Source organism: Erythrolamprus reginae, chromosome 1, assembly GCF_031021105.1.
Source record: "Erythrolamprus reginae isolate rEryReg1 chromosome 1, rEryReg1.hap1, whole genome shotgun sequence".
In the NCBI taxonomy this organism is placed as follows: Eukaryota; Metazoa; Chordata; class Lepidosauria; order Squamata; family Dipsadidae; genus Erythrolamprus; species Erythrolamprus reginae.
The window spans coordinates 339109584-339129217 of NC_091950.1; the positions used below are offsets into that span (position 1 = coordinate 339109584).

At 38.5% G+C, this 19634-nt stretch overlaps 1 protein-coding gene across 5 annotated transcripts in view; it reads left to right on the plus strand.

The window, feature by feature from the left end:
- Window positions 1-19634, plus strand: part of FMN2 (formin 2) — a 624734-nt gene that overhangs the window by 385632 nt on the left and 219468 nt on the right. For 3 of the 5 annotated variants that reach the window (XR_011557462.1, XM_070734018.1, XM_070734022.1), the window contains exons 1-3: window positions 5756-5813; window positions 6298-6405; window positions 10825-12798. Coding sequence is in view for 4 of the 5 variants with exons in the window: in XM_070734018.1 (XP_070590119.1) it covers window positions 10884-12798 (1915 nt within the window). In the remaining variant the exon portion in view is untranslated. Of the gene's footprint in view, window positions 1-3816; window positions 3839-5755; window positions 5814-6297; window positions 6406-10824; window positions 12799-19634 lie in introns of those variants that run through there. The other 2 variants (XM_070734019.1, XM_070734020.1) reach the window with 2 other exon arrangements.

Genomic DNA, 19634 nt, shown 5'->3' on the forward strand with positions numbered 1-19634 from the left:
AGTACAGTGAACTTCTGTGGGTGTTTCAAAATGATTAGAAAGCTGCATCTTCTGTTCAATATTTCTGTGTAAGCTAACAGAAAGGAAAGTTGAAATATTCCTTGTATGCAGGGGTGGGCAGCAGGCAGTACGGGGTGGAACACAGTTCCACCGGTGGAAATGAAGCTGTGTGCCCAGCTCCAGCTGACTATCCCCCCTCCCATCCTCTTCTTCCTCCTCGAAAAAGCAGCAGGGTGACCAGCCCCGACAGGAGTTGCAGGGGGCCCATTTCTTCCCCCCTCTTTTCTCAACAGCTGATCAGCACCTATTCGCCTAGCTACCCAGCCTGAGGCAAGGGGCGACCCAGGGAGGAGAGCGCGGGAAACGCGAAGCAAATTGTCACCCCAGAGAAAGACACTGGTGAGGTTGTAAGTCAAGGACTTAACAGTTCACTTGGACGATGATGATCATTCAAGCCACTCCCACCTGATCACATGGCTGGCAAGCCACTCCTACCCAGTCACATGACCATCAAACCTCACCCACAAAATAAGCCACACCCACAGCGTGGCAGTAAAAAATTTGGCTGCCCATTACTACTTGTATGTCCTACGTACGCCCATCTGCCAATTGTTCTATGCTGATAAATTTTTTATGGATGAGCTTCTGCATTAAATTCAATCAATAAGGGAGGAATAGGTCAGCTAGATTAAAAAAAATCTTTGTTGTAGACAAAACTGACACCATGTGAAAACACTTGGTGTTGTATCTAACTTCCAAGTGAGAGCATTTGACTGATTTTTATATTTTCAGTAATTTAATCTAATTTTCCACCCACTTTCTCATGAATTAGCAGATGCTTGGTGTGACAGTGGATGGTCTCTAAGCCAAGGATTTTATGTTTGCATAACTTCCATTGCTGGGCTGAGAGCTGCTGGTTTTCACCTCAGTCCTCCCACAATCTGTCAGCAGTTCTTTTAGAGGAGATCATATCTCTATGAATTTGGCTACTATATGAGCTTGTTAAAAAACTAGAGTTCCAGGGGTGGAATAATTCAACTCTTTGACAAAATAGCTCCCACATCTAATTTCTTAAAATGCTTTGGACAAGGGCAGAAGTACTCTCTAAGAGATTAATATAATTTGTGCCAGAGTGTTGATATCATGTAAATTATGCAGTTGTCCAGCACTTCTTCTCTTGATGTAAGTGAAATGTCATCACATTTCTTTCTTTCCTCATTACAAACATATATCTGATTTCTGCTTGGGCTGTAGAAAATAGGTATGGAGGGAAAACCCAGCCTCTTATTTTTGCCCTCAAGTCTAAATTGTCTTTAAAAGTTCTACTGTACAGCTAACAATCCAAAAAAGAACCCTCATAATAATGAGCTGAGTAACATCAACAACTAATGAATTTTCCTTCACTTTTTTCTTCCCAAAGTGGTGAAGGTTTATCCACCCACCCCTTTTTTCAACGTGGCAATCTTCAGTATGTTTAGTTCCTGGACTACGTATCTGGAGCAGCTTTCTAGAGGACTATGAAGCAGGGTCAGAATAAAGCAGTTTGCTATCTAACTGGGGAATTCTGGGAATTGAAGTTAATACATCTTAGAGTTTCCCAGATCCAGAAACGCTGGTCTAACCACAACTGCATTAAAAGCTGTATTCAATTCTTAAATACAGCTCACCTGCCTGAAACCTGCACTGCATATCAGATATCAATACAATCAAGAGAGTCCAAAAATATTTCACAGAATTTTTCCACTCCTCTGCTCACAACAAAATACCTTATTCCACCAGACTTGAAATTTTGGGCCAAGAACTTTGTTGCCTTCTATCTGTCCTAAATGTAGTTCATAAAATCTCCTCCCTGTTAATGACTATTTCACCTTCAACAATACATGAGCACGTAATAGATTCATACTAAATGTAAACTGCTCTAAACTTGACTGCAGAAAATATGACTTCAGCAATAGAGTGATCAATTCCTGGAATGCACTACCTGATTCTGTGGTTGCTTCCCCAAATCCCAAAAACTTTAATCTTAGACTATCTACAGTCAACCTCACCCCATTCGTAAGAGATCTATAAAGGGCATGCATAAGTGCATCATTGTGCCTACTGCCCCTGTCCTACTTCCCTATTGCCTAATTTACCTGCATCTGTTTTGCTAATGGTTATGTTTATACCAATACTTACTACCTTGTACATGCTTGAAAAATAAATATGGCTAAAATAAACACTGATCTATGAACCATGTTGCTGTCTGATAAAAGAGCCAGTTTGGTCTAGTGGTTAAGGCATCAGGCTATAAAGTAGGAGATTGACAGTTCTAATCCTGGTCTAGATATTGAAAAGCAGCTGGATGACTATCTCAGTTCAACTCAACTCACAAGATTTTGGTGAGGAAAATAGAAAAGGGTTATGCTATGAATGAATGAATGAAAGGACAGGACAATGTAGAGGGCAAAAGGAACAATCTGAAGACTCTACATGCTCCCAGAGTTTGTTTTCTTGCAAACATTCCATTACTCAAGTAAGTAATGTTATCAATGGTGATGATATTACCTAGTTGGATAATGAAAATGTTTACTGTCCCCTTGCATCCTGGACGTAAATTGTTTCAACTCCTACCCTCAAAATGGCAGCAGTGCACACCAAGACAACTAGACACAATAACATTTTCCCCCAAACGCCATCACTCTGCTAAACAAATAATTCCCCCACCACTCTCAAACTATTCACTAAAGCGGAATTACTATTACTATTAGTCTTCTTGGTGTTCCTATCACCCATCTTCTCTCACTTATGACTGTATGACTGTAACTTGTTGCTTGTATCCTTATGATTTATATTAATATTGTTTCCTGATTGCTTATTTGTACCTTATGACAATCATTAAGTGTTGTACCTTATGATTCTTGACAAATGTATATTTTCTTTTATTTACATGGAGAGCATATGCACCAAAGACAAATTTCCTTGTATGTCCAATCACCCTTGGCCAATAAAGAATTCTATTCTATTCTATTCTACTGTACTCTACTCTACTCTACTGTGCTGTCGAGCTCTCTGGTAGAATCCTCCCGAAAATGCACAGATACAATTTCAGAAACACACACGTTTGAAAATTCAAAACAATGTTCTTTATACCGAAAATGCAAATAAACGAAGCACTCTTTTTGTATAGCAAAGAGCACTCGTCTCCAAACAAACTGGGAATTAGTACAAGTCCCTTATCAGTTCTGTGATACTTAGCTTGCAGCTGTGAGGCAGTTCACAGTCCTTCTTCTTTCACAAAGTGAAACACACTTTGCTCTGGTTTAGTTTCAAAGCGGGGGAAAATCAGCACACAAAAGTCAAAGTCAGCAAAGCAGGCACGAAACACAATGATCAGATAATCCTCCATAATGGCCAAACCCACAAGCCGCTATTTATAGCAGCCTCACTAATTACCACAGCCCCACCCAACCACAGGTTGCCTCATTTTCTTTGATAATAATCTCTAAGTTGTTGCTGCCTATGCATCGCTCTCCGCATGCGTGGCTCTATCATTAACTCTTGTTCTGAATCCAAGGAGGAGCTAGATAATTGATCTCCTTCTGAGCTGTCTGCCGCACTCTCCTCTTCCCTGTCACTCATGTCTTCTTAGTCAGAGGAGCCTTCATCATCAGATTCCACTGGGAGCAAAACAGGCCTGTGGCATGTGGATGTCTCCCCCACATCCACAGTCCTTGGGGCAGGAGCTGGGCCAGAGCTAACCACAACATCTACTCTATCCCATCCTATCCTTGTCTGCTCTATGAAGCATTCTATTCTATGAAGCAACCAAGCTCAGGGAGCATTTAGGATTCCTAAGGTAAGGGAGTGATGGTGGGGCACATACAGACTTGCAAGATTCTGCTAGCGAGCTTTACAATAAAAGTAACATTGACTTACATGACTTTGGTTACTTAGTCCAATCTACCTTGAAGGACTGACAAGCAATGAAGGGGGGAAATGGCAAACATACTAATAATTGAATCGTAGGAGTCAGCAGGAAATCACTGGGCCAAGATTAACACTGAGCAATCCTGCTTTGTGGGAAAAGATGGTGCTTTTTCCTTTATCTTCAAGAGTATTTATCTCCAAAGACTATTGTAGTCTAACAATTAAAGCATTAGGCTGATAAGTGACATGAGACCAATCAGTTTTTCCTAGCCCCATTCACCCCACAGGGCATAACATAGAGATTCTCAAGTAAATAGCCCCGAGCTTCTGAAAGAAAGTTGGGTTATAATTCCAGCAAATACAGAAATAAATCTTTTTTTTTTCTTCTAAGACTCCCCACCAGGTACAGCACTATTAGGATATAGTGAGAAAATCCAACTTGTTGGAATTCTCATGGCTGGGCAGGGTTGGCCTCTGGCCTTTTCTTGAGAAGAGGCCCGTTTTAGTTTCCAGGCAGACTTGAATTTCCAAATGTGCCCATGAAAGAGAAGACAAATAATATTAACATATTCATTCAAGAATACTTAACCAAGTGTACTGAGTCAATGCATTCATCTGGGTTCATGCAACACAGTGAACCATAAACTAGCCAACTGTTTGTGCATTAAAGACAATCAACGATTGTATTTTATGACTCACAAGTTCTTTTTATAGCTTCATATCAATAATGTCAATAGTTTTAATGATCTAGAAGCAGCAGGATGCATATTTTTCTGCACAGGCAACAGTTAGTAACAGCCTACTTTTAAAATATATTTTTATTGCATCATCATGAGAATCATTCAAGAATACTGATGTTTTTTCCCAGTTAAATGAGAGCTTTTCTCTAAAAGTAGTTTTAAATGTGAATTCTGTAGAAATGTGAATCAATAAGATGCACCTGCTTTCTTTGCTGTTAGGCAAAAAATATGACTATTTTGGGTTTCCTTTAAACTGGGCATTTTTTCTGAGTTTGGCTTCAGGAAGCCTGAAAACATGTGGCATTGACTGTGTTCAAATGAGACAATTGCCCATGGTTAGACAAACCATATTTGGTCAGTTGTCTTGATTTGCATGTCATGCTGAATTCTCTAGAATTGGCTGCTTGTGAATCAGACTGTGCCTACATAAAATAAATTCCTGAGCTGAAACTAGCTTTTGCATTTTAAATAGAAATGCTCTATTTATCATAATTTAAAAACCACTCAGAGCAATAATCTCCATTATGATTAACAGTTCAGACAAAGACAATCATATCCAGGTCTTTAATATAGAATATGTTTCCTAATTATAATGTCGTTGTGAGGAAAGGTGGTTTGGCTATTTGTCATTTAAGCCAAAATTAATGTAAATTTTGCCATTATTTTTGTCATGAATTTATTAAAAGTTTCATATTCTCATGAAATTACATATAGTCTGTAATTGAAAAAATAAATAAAGTTCTACTTTGACTAATATATACAGGAAAGAAAGGTACCTTACTTTTAAAGCAAGTTGTTCTTTAACAAAACATACTAAACAGAAGCTATAGAAACCACAGCTGAGCTTACAAAAACCATTATTTATCCATTTTGTGTCACAAGATCCCAGTTAGTTTATTTAATAAACAATGTGAAGATTACTACACCTTAATATATGGTATGAGCATAAGCATGTGGCTTGTTTGCTCATGTTTTACTTTTTGGTATGATTCCACTGATTAAAACCAGCCAATTGTGGTTTAGTCAATAAAACACCATGAGAAACTCTACAGCCTAACGTAGTAAGCAAAACAGCTGCTGAAATGTGAAAAACTGCAGATGTTTCCTTCAGTGCAGTCTTTGTGGCCTATTGTGATTATCTGCACTTATTACAAGTAATTACCGGTAGGTTATAAGAAATGTGTGAGAGGTAGGTAGGTAATTGGGTGAGTAGGTAGGTGGTGGTATCCCATCCTGCTAAGAAACTGCTTCACTATCCTATTAAATTACCTGCTAAACCATGCTAGGCATGGTTTAGCTCAATAACTTTAGCCCTCTATAGCTCTTTTTTCAGTATTTGGCTATTTTCTATTTTTAGTGCTTTGTTGCTGTGCTGTTAAATTCATTTTAAAGTGAAATGCTCACAGCATTTTTTTCCTAGCTCATGTTTTTCATTTCTTGATTACTGAGTAATAACAAAGTTAATATCTAGAACCATGAAAAAGGAAGCTATATTTAAAGCAATGTTTGTGTTATTTTGGCTATTTGCTCCTACAGAGAAAGTGTAGGTCTGCTTAGACTTGGCTTTATTCTAGGAAATGCTGGTTTATCTACTCCAGGTGAAGACAGCAAAAATGACCAAGCCTTTTCCTGTTCCTGCTTTCTCTAGGAAAGGGCAGTCCAATCTAAAGTAAAAATTGAGAGAAGGAAGATTTCACCTGACCTTCTACCTCTGGGTTTAAAGGCAAAGTTGTATATCTGAAAGCCCCTTCAACATGTAAGTTTGATTGAATGATGTTTCTCTACAGTTATACATAAGTAACCTTGTTAAGAACCAAGTATATATTTTTGCCAAACATTAAATTGTAAGATGTTTTTCATTATAATCAACAGAAAATATTTAACAAAACAAAGTTGAAAATTGGTGGTAATGTTGATATTATTCTTCAGAGGGATGGGGGGGAGGGGGAAACCTTTTCCTTAAAATTTATCCCCCTAAATGACAGCAGATCATCTTTAATGACTTCCAAGTGTTTATCTGTGTGTAAATGTTATGGTGTAGAAATATTGTCTAATAATATGAAAATATCAGAGTGCAAAACTGGAAATGTATAATAATTTACATCTCTGTAAAAAGACCAGTTTCATTGAGGCTCAAGTAGCATTAGTAATTTAGAACTAGAAGTTATTTAAATTAAATAAACTGAAAGAAGCGTTCAAATGTTCATTTGAATAAACTTAAGCAAGCTTGTTTTTATTGATAATGATGAGGTATTGCAACATATTTGCTATCTTTAGTTTAGATCTTCTCTCAAAATAGAAAATGAAACAAGTGTAAGATGTCTATTAATAGCTAGTATTCCTTGTTGTCTTTACTGATATCCCTGTTTTCTATGATCTGATTCACATGCAATCTTTATTAGGATACATTTTAATCATGTATTCTTGAATAAGTCATTGTGGCCTGGCTTCCATATAATGCTAAAGTTGGTGTGATTTGTGAAAAAAGACTATTATAATTTGTGCTGAGAAAAATTAAATTTGCTTATATCAAACTAAGCATAATAGTTTTTGTTGCATAGCAATTTTTAAACTCCAACCCACAAGAGAGATAACACTTAGGAATGTGGATGTTTCTTAGTCTCCATGTTAAGAAATTTGTCTTTGGAGATTTAACAGAGGATATTGATAACCATGACTACCATAGATAGCTGACATCAAGAGATCTCATCACCTGAGAAAAGAAACGCCTGTGGGTGGAATATTTATATACAGTATATTAATCATCTGTTCTCATCATTTGCTCTGCAAATTTGGAATGTTAAGAGTCTACTATTCAGCTAAAGATCAAAGATCATAGTTGTTGATTGGTCCATTTAGTTTCATTTAGTCTAAGTTAGGTAAAAAGGTTCAATTTCTGGTTTTAAAACCCTAATTGTAATTTCACAATCACCGAGAGAGATAAAAGTTTGATTTTTTTGCTGTCTGACCTTTTGTTTCAAAAGAGAAAGTAGTCTTCCTACATGGTTGCATGTGCATATGAATTTAAGGCCAAAATCTATCCAAGTGAGAAGCTTTTTAATTAAATGAATATACTAAGCTTGTGATCACAAGCTTAGACTTGATTTTAACCATTTATTCAGAAGGATTTTAACATCAAATTGATATTTTATGTGTGGATCTTTACACAGAAAATAAATGCAATTAAACATTTGATCCAGAAATTATCTTTTGTACTATTGCAGTTCCTAAGCATTTCTACTCAGAGTCTGACATGTTTTCTTCAATAAATGAAGAAAGAAAAAGTAATTTTTAGCTTCAAAAACCTGTCTTCCAAGGTCTCAATTTATTTATTGTGTAATTCTGAAACAACAGAGATTACTCTTCAATCAACACTTACACTAGCTTACTAAGGATAAATATGTGCCTAGATCATTGGTGTCAAGCTCGTGCCATCAGATTGCAGTCCCATGATGACATATCACAATATCTTCCCTTCACAGAGCTGAGGTGGGCATGGCCTGCGCATGACGCATCCGGTCCAGAGATTGCCAGTTTGACACCCCTGACCTAGACCCAGAGTATCTGTTCACTTCTGCTACTTAGAGAGCTATATAAAAACAATAAGGCCTTCTCTGGTTTAGTTGCTGTCACTTGTCAAAATGTCAGTTGGTAAAAACGAAGCAAAAAATTCTTAAAATAAGGAATCAAGTTTATTTTTAAGGCTAAACTTTGACGGCGTGATGTACATGCGAGATGCTGATACTGTGTCACAGTGTAGATGAAATCTCAACTCTTAGGAAACATTTCCCCTTAAACTGATGCTGCATAGAAGCCTTAAGTTGACAATAACATGGTTACTATCTTTTTTCTGGTTGGGATGTTTTTTATCATCAATAGCCATCACATAATGGCTACACATTTTTATTGCATTACTTCTATTTTAAAGCTTTCTACACTAAAATGGTGCTTCTTATTACTATGAAATGCATATCATATCGGATAGTAGAAGTACATTCCCATTTTAGGCATTGTCCAAAGCAGGGCTCCTGAAAGCTGTTTAAGAATCCAAGATCATTGAGCTGCCCTACTGTCTGCAGGTTTACTTTAATTTCTTTAAGTTATTATGCTAAATAAATTTAAGATAAAGTTGCAAGTCTTTAAAGTCAGATTTTAGAAATCAGCATTTTTTATGATTAGTAAGCAGGGTAACTTATGAATATGCAAATACCTAAATGATAATATTAATCTATAAAATATTTATGTATATTGATTGGGGGGGGCTTTGTATAAACTTTATTATTTTTATCATGTGCATATTTTAGAGATGTCCTATTAAAATGAAGGAAATGAGTCTCCTATTAAAAATTAGTGTCTGTCCCATTGAGATCAGGGGACATTACTCTAAAATGGGCAAAGTGAGCATGAATATTTATGATTGGTAAGCAGTGTAATTTATGAAAATGCAAATACCTAAATGATAATAATCTGTAAGATATTTATATTTCTCAAGTCTGCTGCTAAATATTTTAAAATTCCAAATCTGTTTTTTTCTAATAATTACAACTCTCGGGAAGGCTGCTCTAAGATAATGAAAGAGATGAAGTTTAGTTTGATTATTTGCAATGTCAAGTTTAATTCTTTTCTTTTCATTTAAAATAATGTAATTTCACAGTAAGCAATATGTGATTATGTGGTGTTTTTTACCAGAAGAGTAAATATGCACAATTAGATATAACAAGCCATATCAAACTTTAAAAGTAGTATTTATAAAGCTTGTAGAAACAGCACAGTGTGAAAATGCCTGAGATGCACCTTATTCTAGGTTTGGGTTTTTCTGAGGAAATTCGGTGTCATTTATTTTTGGTACCAAACATTCTCATCTGCTCTCTCTCTCTCTTTTTAATGGATAATGAGTGCGTGCTGAATATTGATGAGGCTTTTCCCTTGGAGGGCTATCACTAGTTATATCCCCTTGGAATACAAATGTCTTTCTGAATGGTCACTTAGACCAAACCCCTCAGTAATCTATAACATCATTAACCCACAACACTTCTTCCAATGAACCATTGCACAGTTAAATACTACATTTATATATTTAAAGTACAGCACTGTGTGTGTCTGCATGTGTATCAGAATGAAATGTTTGTCTTTCAAAGAGAAACATAGAAACATAGAAGATTGACGGCAGAAAAAGACCTCATAGTCCATCTAGTCTGCTCTTATACTATTTCTTGTATTTTATCTTAGGATGGATATATGTTTATCCCAGACAGGTTTAAATTCAGTTACTGTGGATTTACCAACCACATCTGCTGGAAGTTTGTTCCAAGCATCTGCTACTCTTTCAGTAAAATAATATTTTCTCACGTTGCTTCTGATCCTTCCCCCAACTAACCTCAGGTTGTGCCCCCTTGTACTTGTGTTCACTTTTGTATTAAAAACACTTGTCTCCTGAACCTTATTTAACCCTTTAACATATTTAAATGTTTTGATCATGTCCCCCCTTTCCCTTCTGTCCCCCAGACTATACAGGTTGAGTTCATTAAGTCTTTCCTGATAAGTTTTATTTTATGATAAGGGGGAGGGGGAATTGGAGAGCTGATTCTGTCTGGAGGATAGAAGGAAAAGGGGGGACATGATCGAAACATTTAAATATATTAAAGGGTTAAATAAGGTCCAGGAGGGAAGTGTTTTTAATAGGAAAGTGAACACAAGAACAAAGGGACACAATCTGAAGTTAGTTGGGGGAAAGATCAAAAGCAACATGAGAAAATATTATTTTACTGAAAGAGTAGTAGATCCTTGGAACAAACTTCCAGAAGACGTGGTAGATAAATCCACAGTAACTGAATTTAAACATGCCTGGGATAAACATATATCCATCCTAAGATAAAATACAGAAAATAGTATAAGGCAGACTAGATGGACCATGAGGTCTTTTTCTGCTGTCAGACTTCTATGTTTCTATGTTTCTATGATTCTCATAAAACCAAAAGCAAATTTTACCCCAAAAAAGCTTAACCGAATTCATCAGTTTTCTGTATTACAGAAAGCAACATAATGTCCCAGATTTCTTGTTGAATAACCAGAAAGTTGGTATGGATCATGAGGTTTAATTAATTCATTTATTTTTGCTCCCCTTTGTTTTTTGTTCTTTTCTTCCTTCTCCTCTTTCCCCAACACCCAATTCTAGGAAAGGAAACTGTTGAAATCCTGACCCCCTGTCACAAGCTGACCTCCTGCGAGTTCACAATGCAGGAGATGGAGGCACCGGAGGAGGAGAAAGTCCCTGCTGTCCAGACACAATTCTTTCCATCGAGCCAGAGCCAGGAAGAGAGACGAGCAAAGCTGAAAAGGCAACGGTACCAGGAGCTGCCATGGGAAGGAGCTGTCTGCACCTCTCAGTGCTCTACTGAGCATGTCTCAGAGGAGCCTTATGCAGGCAGCACATTATGCAAAAAGGCAGCTCGAGCAGCCGAGAGAGAGTCAGAGCAAGCCTTCCCTCCCCTTGCATCAGCACCGCTCGAAAACAACCCTGGATTACTTGAGGGGGCCTGCCTGCCTGCCCAGGTGAAGGAAGCCAAGCACCATGGCTTGATTCCTGACGTTGCCCGACCACTGAACACCATGGGGAACCAGGATGGGAAGCTGAAGAGGAATGCAGGTGAGGTACACGAAGGCGGCGAGGATGCTTCTGGGCCCAGGGATGCTGAGGGCACAAAGAAAGGAGGGGGCAGCAAAAAGACCCTGGGCAGGCACGGCAAAGGGGGAGAATCGAAGAAGAAGGGCAAGTCTGAAGCCAGGTCCTCCGTGTTTTCCAATCTGCGCATCCGGAAAAACCTTTCCAAGTCTAAAGATGGAAACAGCAGCTCGAGGGAGGATGTTTTGGACAGCCAGGCTGTGCACACAGGAGAGCTAGACAGTGCTCACTCCATCCTCACCAAAACTCCCGATATAAGCATCTCCGCAGATGAAGGGGGTCTATCGGATACCGAGGCAGATCATTTCGAAAACACAAATGAAACTCGCCCTGCAGCCGCAGAACCGCAAGATGGACAAAGAACCAGCTCCGGCTCGGATACGGATATATACAGTTTCCATTCAGCCACCGAACAAGAGGATTTGCTTTCTGATATTCAGCAGGCAATTAGACTGCAGCAGCAGCAGCAGCAGCAGGGGACAATTAACATTGGAACTGAGCAGCAGGGCACCAAAACAATGGCCCTACACATGGCTAATTCCAAAGCAACCCCGTTAGATTTTGAAAGGTTTTTTTCACTCAGCAGTGACAAAGACAGTAGCCCAGATACCGAGCAGCCGGTCTCTGCGAAATCAAAAACCGTAGAAGATGTCCCAAGCTGTCAGGATGAAGTGCCAGAGAGGGCAAATGGAATGGAGCAGACCTACAGCAGTGTGTTTGAGATGCAGGAAGAAGCCGAGCAATTGTCAGCTGAAGAGGAACAACCTGCTGGGGAAGGAGGGGATTTCTTTGCTACTCCAAATGCCACAATTACAGAAGAGGGGACTCTGCTGAGAAGTTTGGTCTTTAATTTCCCATCCCCGGCTGGGGAGAGTGAAACGGATGGAGTGGCTGTTGAAGAAGGCACAGGTGGTGAAAGAGAGGCTGGGATGACAGATGCAGGCAGGGTTGCTGTGGCCACAGACAGGAAATGGAGTTTGTCAGCCAGCAGAGAAGCAGTGGAGGAGGGCTTTCCTGTGGAAATGAAAAGCAGGACTCATTCCTCAGAGGAGGTCCCCAGCAGCCCAGTGCCCACTTCCAAATGCTTTAAACCGTACCCTTTCATCAACCCCTGCTACATCAAAACCACCACTAGGCAGCTGAGTTCTCCCAACCACTCGCCCTGCCTTTCCCCCTCGCAGAGCCCTCTCTTTAAAAGGAGGCGAGAGCCCTCTCAGCTGAAAGAGAAGGCACCAAGCAAGAAACAGAGATCTACCAGTTTGGCCGGGGCATTCAGCCGATCTGCAGACTGGACTCGCGAGGTTTCGGATCAGCCCAGTGAAATAGCTCAGAAGTCAGGCTCTGCGGATTTTTTGGAGTACCGGCAGGCCAGAGACGGTATCCAAGGGGAACGAGTGCCTTTGAATCATTTGAGAAAGATCTCAGGAATGTCACCTTCTGCTGATGCCTTCCCTAATGTATTTCGAGGTAAGTGTCCCGTGTAAACAAACAGTTGCTGCAGCTTCATCTCTGAAGCAGAGACATCTAAGCATAATAATAACTTCTTTTCTCTTGTTAACTTGACTTTCATTTGTAGCTCAGCTGAGATTCCAACCTCTGCAAATAACTACAGGGGGTCTGTATTTCCAATAGAAATGAGTGTAATGTTTGTTGCAAAATTCCTCCCAAAAACATGTTAGAAATTCTCATTTCAGGCAAGTGATGTAGTATGTTATAAACTATCACTGAGTTGTACGCACCAAGGCCAGTAAATATAAGTTCTAAGTTTGTGTGGGCCTTTCCAGACTTACTGTCTTCCAGATATGTTGGTGTGTTCATGATGATTGAGGATTCTGGGTACAGCCCTGGTGAACCGTAATGGCTCAGAGCAAGGATGAGATGCTCCTGGTTCACTCATGCCTGTCAGTCATTGGAGAGCCACTTGCAAAGGGAGCAAGAAGCTGCCATTTGGGTTATTTTACCCTCTGCACATGCACAAAGCACCCACATGCCCAAATGGTGGCATCTGGGTGGGTAGACAGAGCCTCTTGCTTCCTTCATGAATGGCATGAGTGAACCAGGAGAACTTCATCCCTGTTCAGAAGTTTTGGGAGATGTAATCCCAACACAACCAAACACTTTCATTTTGGAGGAAAATGACCTACTGTGCCCATAGAACAACTTGTTAATAATGATAATTTATTTTCTGCATTGACTGTGATATGCAAATATTTTATAGCTTGAGGTTTATTCTGGATCCTTTGTTGAAGGATCCAGAAAGTTGAAGAGAGCCCTGGATCTCCTGCAAGCTTTCAAGGGGTGAGGTGCTGGATCCCTCTCTGATATCTACCATCTAGGAGCTACTTTTTTCGGTCCCAAACACCTCTGGACCTCACTTCCATTCAGCATTCCTTGTGATATGGTTGTAATGCCCATAAAAATTCTACAAGAGGATAAATGAAAAGAAGGGACCAGGACAGTTGGGCCCAGCACTTAATTCTGTGCTAAATTTAGGTTTAAATAGCACTTATTGGATAGGGGGTGACATCTCAGTTCTCTCCCCCCTCCACTTTCTTCAAAGCCCAGCCTGGTAGTGAATAGAAACATATTCTCACATTCCTTTTATGAATCTACTAGCATTTCAAGGACTTTTGCATTAAAGAAAGGACCCAAAGACATTTGGGGAAAAGAAGTGATGCTGCAATAGCCCCTCTCTGTACTTCTCAGGGCAGCCTAAATTTTTCATTTTGTAGTATTGGGACTAATAATACTATATTACACTATGCTAGGATTCTCACTACTCATCCAAACATATTGCATGTTGACACCAAGATTGGGGCTCCATTTGAATTTGTCTTTAATCTATCTTTTTATGCTGAATATTATCCATGTGGTTTTTAAGATGCATTTGGCATGAATTGATGACTCCGCGGCTTAACGATCAACCACTCACTTGCAAAGTGTTCAATCAGTGAATGAGTTGGTTTGCAATAAGGAGATTTTCCCAGATAGAAGATCTAGCTATCTTCAGGACTGCCTTCGCCCAATCCATCCATCATAAGATCTTGTAGAAGATCTTACTTTAAGTCTCCTCATTTAATGGACTGTCATTTTCAGGGACCTTGGAGATGTGCCTTTTCAATCAGTGTTCCTTCTCTTTGGAGTAGCATTTCTCCAAGGTCCAAATCTGAACCATATACTGCTAGGTTTTAGAAAGGCAATCCAAACCTGTTGGGTTTTTTCTTCCCAACAGACCTGAGTGGAGGGGATGTATGACCCCTATTGTCTAATGTGATGTTTAACAAATATAGAGGCCTATTTATCTTTGGTTTTCTGTGTCTTCTGCTTTGGATTGTAATATTTGTAATAACTTAATAACTTTTTTAGAGCAATAGAATATGGGGATGAGTCTAATCTGGCTTAATTGGAGCAGTATAGAAATCTAGCAAATAAATATGCCCTATTACATTTATCATCTACACCAGGGATAAGCAAAGTTGGCTCTTCTATGACTTGTGGACTTCAACTCCCAGAATTCATGAGACAATCATGGTAGCTCAGGGATTCTGGGAGTAGTGCACATGTCATAGAAGAGACAACTTTGCCTACCCCTGATCTACACTGACACCTACCCATGGAAGAAAGATGGACTGGAGAACCATTTCAAGAATATAACACAGACAAATTTTACCTGATATCTTCATATTTCTGGGGAGCTTTGTCATGAGAGTAAGTTCCCATTTTGCAACTTCTCCCATTGATCTCAGGGTGAACAAAGTGAAATTCAATTTTGATTGTTTGGATGAAAAAGTCCTTGACCATAGATATAAAATCCATGTAGTCCTAGGAATGACATTCAGATGCTTTCCAAATAAATCTTGGGTAAATGTGGGTTCCTTTATACATGCCAACTTACTTTTTTGCCTAAATAGAATAAATTATTATGATCTCTTTGATTTTAGTTTATTTCTGCTCCCCTGTTCCTTCTTTTGCTATAAACATATTGACATCCATACAAACTAAGGGAGTTTGCACTATGAGTTTTTCATATTATCTCCCCTTGGTGTTACTCACATAGCAATAGTCAAGGCAGCCTGTATTTCTCCAGAAATTCTCAAACAGCAAATCTCCATATTTCAGCAATTTCTGGGAATCAAACCCTGCCCATCCCTCATAGCATTGCAAAAACATGCTCTAGATCAGTGGTTCTCAACCTTTCTAATGCCACGACCCCTTAATACATTTCCTTATGTTGTGGTGACCGCCCCAACCATAAGTCTAGCATCAATTCTCCCAACAGAGCTTAAACTGATTGACAGGAAGGTCAGAGGCACACCCCCACTGTAAATGCCTGATTGGTTGGATTGTAAAAATATATTCCAAGGCGCCAGAATAGAATTTGTTTTTTCACATGGTCTTAGGCGACCCCTGTGAAACAATCATTCGACCACCAAAGGGGTCCCAACCCCCAGGTTGAGAACCACTGCTCTAGATATTTTCTTCTGCATTAGAACCATTCATTGCAAAGTATTGTTATAACGTTGATTATATCTCTGCTCCATTTTATTAAGTACTGTATATCCAAATTAACATTTACATGGTACCTTAGCAATATACAATGAAATCTAACTGAAAAACAAACAAATCAAATTTAGGGGAAACATTGAATCAGTTTAAATTCCTTTTTAACAAAGGAGCTAATCCAGAAACTAATCCAGAATTCATTCAAGTCAATGACAGAGTAAAATAGATAATAGAACGTGAGACCTGGCAGAGAGGTAGATTAAAATTCTCTTTGAAGGCATAGATTGAAGGCAGTAAAGTGCACTGAGTTGTGTTAAAACTGATACAACAAACTAGGGAAAGTGTCAGACAAAACTACATTTGTTATTCTTATAATTTTTCTCTTAACAGTTGAATACAATTGAATCAATTACTACCACTTAGAGATAGTGTTTTTAATACACACGTAGTTAATTTAAACACAATTCACTTAACCCAATTTTGGGAATTTATATGACTCCATACTATATTCCATACATCCATACTATAAAGACATTGCCTGAATTTGTACAAGAGCCTAGACCAGTGATGGCGAACCTTTTTTCCCTTGGGTGCCAAAAGTGTGTGCACGCACACTATCGCACCTGCACAAGAGCGCACACCATAATTCAATGCCTGGAGAGTCAATTTCCGCCCTCCAGAGGCCCCGTGTAGGCCAGAAACAGCCTGTTTCCCAACTTCTGGTGGGCCCAGTAAGCCCATTTTTCACTTTCTCCCATCTCCCCAGAGGCCCTCCGGAAATCCAAAATGCTCTCCCAGAGCCTCCATGTGAGCCAAAAATGAGCTGGCGAGTGTGCACATTTGTGCTGGAACTGAGCTAGGCAACAGCTCGCGTGCCGGCAGATATGCCTCTGTGTGCCACCTATGGCACCCGTGCCATAAGTTCACCATCAATGGCCTAGGCTATGATTAGTTGGCATGTTAATGAACCGTATGAAGTCAGCCATATAATGGTAAGCACTGTGCCGTCTTTTAAAAGATGAGTCACACACTGTGAAACAATCACATTAATATCCTAAGCTTGTTTTAGAAGGTATGGAAGTTTATTAAGCATACAGACATAACAGGTAGACAATAATAGGTCAATTAGAATTAATTGATGGCCCTGTACAATGCTGCATAGGGTCCTGGGTAACCGCTTTTTGCAACCTTAATCTAAATAAGTCCTTTGCTGCAGGTGTGGTGTAGGTATCAAGGATACCTTTGTGAACCTGAGGAGTGGTCTTGGTTAATTCAAGGAGTTGCAGACAGGGATCATATGTATATGCCCCTACACATTCCAAAGCCTGTGAATCTTGTAAGAGCTTGAACAGAAATCCAAAAGAAATGTAAGTTTGAAAAGCATATCTTGATATAGGTTAGAAATTGGCATACAGTAATACTCAATAGAATAGAATAGAATTCTTTATTGGCCAAGTGTGATTGGGGACACAAGGAATTTGTCTTTGGTGCATATGCTCTCGGTGTACATAAAAGAAAATATACATTTGTCAATCATGAGGTGCAACACAATGATTGTCAAAGGGGTCAAATAATCATAAACATATGCTAGTATCAAGGAGAGAAACAACCTATAACTAAGGAGAACTAACCCTAACCACAACAACACAAGAGCAGACAACATATTTAAATTTAATATTAACCGCTCCAAACTTGACTGTAAAAAATATGACTTCAGTAACCGAGTTGTCGAAGCGTGGAACTCACTCCATAGTGTCATCCCCAAACCCCCAACACTTTACCCTTGGATTATCCACGTTTGACCTATCCAGATTTCTAAGAGGTCAGTAAGGGGAAAATACAAGTGCACTAGAGTGCCTTCTGTCCCCTGTCCCATTGGTCTCCTATATCTCCTATACCTTTCTTCTATTCCTATATCTCTTCTTCTATTCTTTCATTGATATGTTCTATTCCTATAACTTCTATTCTTTCTTAGATATATTTTACTATGAGTATACCCACTAAAACCCTCATTGTGTATTGGACAAAATCAATCAAATAAAGAAACAATAAATAAAAAATTTCCTGATGGTTAGAACAATTAATCAGTGGAGCAACTTGCCTCCAGAAGTTGTGAATGCTCCAACACTGGAAGTTTTTAAGAAGATGTTGGATAACTATATGTTTGAAATGATATAGGGTTTTCTGCCTACCCTATATTAGAAGGTGAGATCAGAAAAACTTCAAGATCCCTTCTAATTCTGTTATTCTGTATCCTGAGTGAAAGTTGCAGAATAATAAAAGTCCCAGCCAAAATTTCTAGTCATATACAATAGCTTGCTCTTGAATTTCAGCATGAATCCTTATTGTGGGATAGCTTTCAAGCTGTCAACCGCCACTGAAGTCCAGTCTTCAGCTTACTTCTTTTCATTGTTGGCTGTGGTTGAATTGATCCTATTGCTTGCACATAAACAGGAAGGATAATGTACTAAGCAAGGATGGCCTGATAGTTTAACTTGTCAGGGGGAAAATCCCTTCATTGCTCAAAAGTTTGTAAATTATTTACAAGGGATGAAGGGATGTCTAGTAAGGTTGAAAATTTTAGAAACAGCTTGCTAACCATAATATCAATTTGAGGGGGTGGGTGGGAAGTGACCAGGAGATCTATGGCTCTTACTTCAAACGTACAGATGTTTTTGTGACACTTGTACAAAGAATAGAATATTTCTTCTTAACACTGTCTCTAAAGGAAAATGTTGAATGTTTGTTCAATTTTAAACCCAGCAGATGGCTGTTAAATGTGGAGACCTATTTTCTAAGTTAGCTATCTTTCATTTCAGTATTTGATGTTTTCAATTGAGTCACTAACTTGTAGATTTTGCATTTTAAAAAGCTGCTTCACTTTCCCTGCTAGCTTTTGTCATGCTAAAGCATTAGCACAATACATCTCATGACTACTTCACTTTCAGGCTCTTAACCCACTTTCTTTTTTTCTTCCAGAGTTTCCTCTTTCTCCCCTCCCCTCCCCCCATCTGACTTTCTCTCAGTGGGAAACTTTAGTACATTGTCCTTTGCTGCAGAAGTTCTATCCTTTATAGTAAATTATGAAATAATTAATTATAAATAATTAAATGAATTAATTTTGACAAGAGGCTGATTTTGCCTTTCAGTTCATGTAGGTTCTTTTACATGACAGCATTTTTCTGAAAACAAGCTAAAGTTTTCCCATACAATTTCATTATAGAATACAAATAGAAGACCTCACTCAGTTTTTTACAAATATTTTTCTTAAACATTAGAATTGCAATAGGGAAAACTAATATAAATTAAAAGAAAGAGTAAAAGGTGCAAAGGAAAAAAGGGAAGAAGTGAAAAACAGAAGAAAAAAGGAAAAGTAAGAATTTGTATATGAGAGAGACTTTCAATCTCTTCAATTTCAATATTTAAACTCTTAAATTTCAATATTCCTTCTCTAACCTATAAACAAACCCATAAAGCACCAAAAGTCATTAAGGGTTATTAGAAATAACAATATATCTACAAATATGCTCCTTTATTAGTAACAATATATCTATTTTAACCTTGGTCAAATAAATCAGCTTTATATTCTTTCCTTTTACTTGTAATCTTAAACCTTAGTCCACTCAAATAATGTCAAAGAACTTGATTTCTTTTCATTTCTTCTTCTCATAAGATTTTTAAAGATTTAACAAATCTCTTTTGTATGCCCAATTTTGGAGAGAGAAAAAACATCCAGGTCACTTTCTTGGTTTATTATTTGTATGTCCATTGTAATTATTAAAATATCAGTTGGTTTCTTT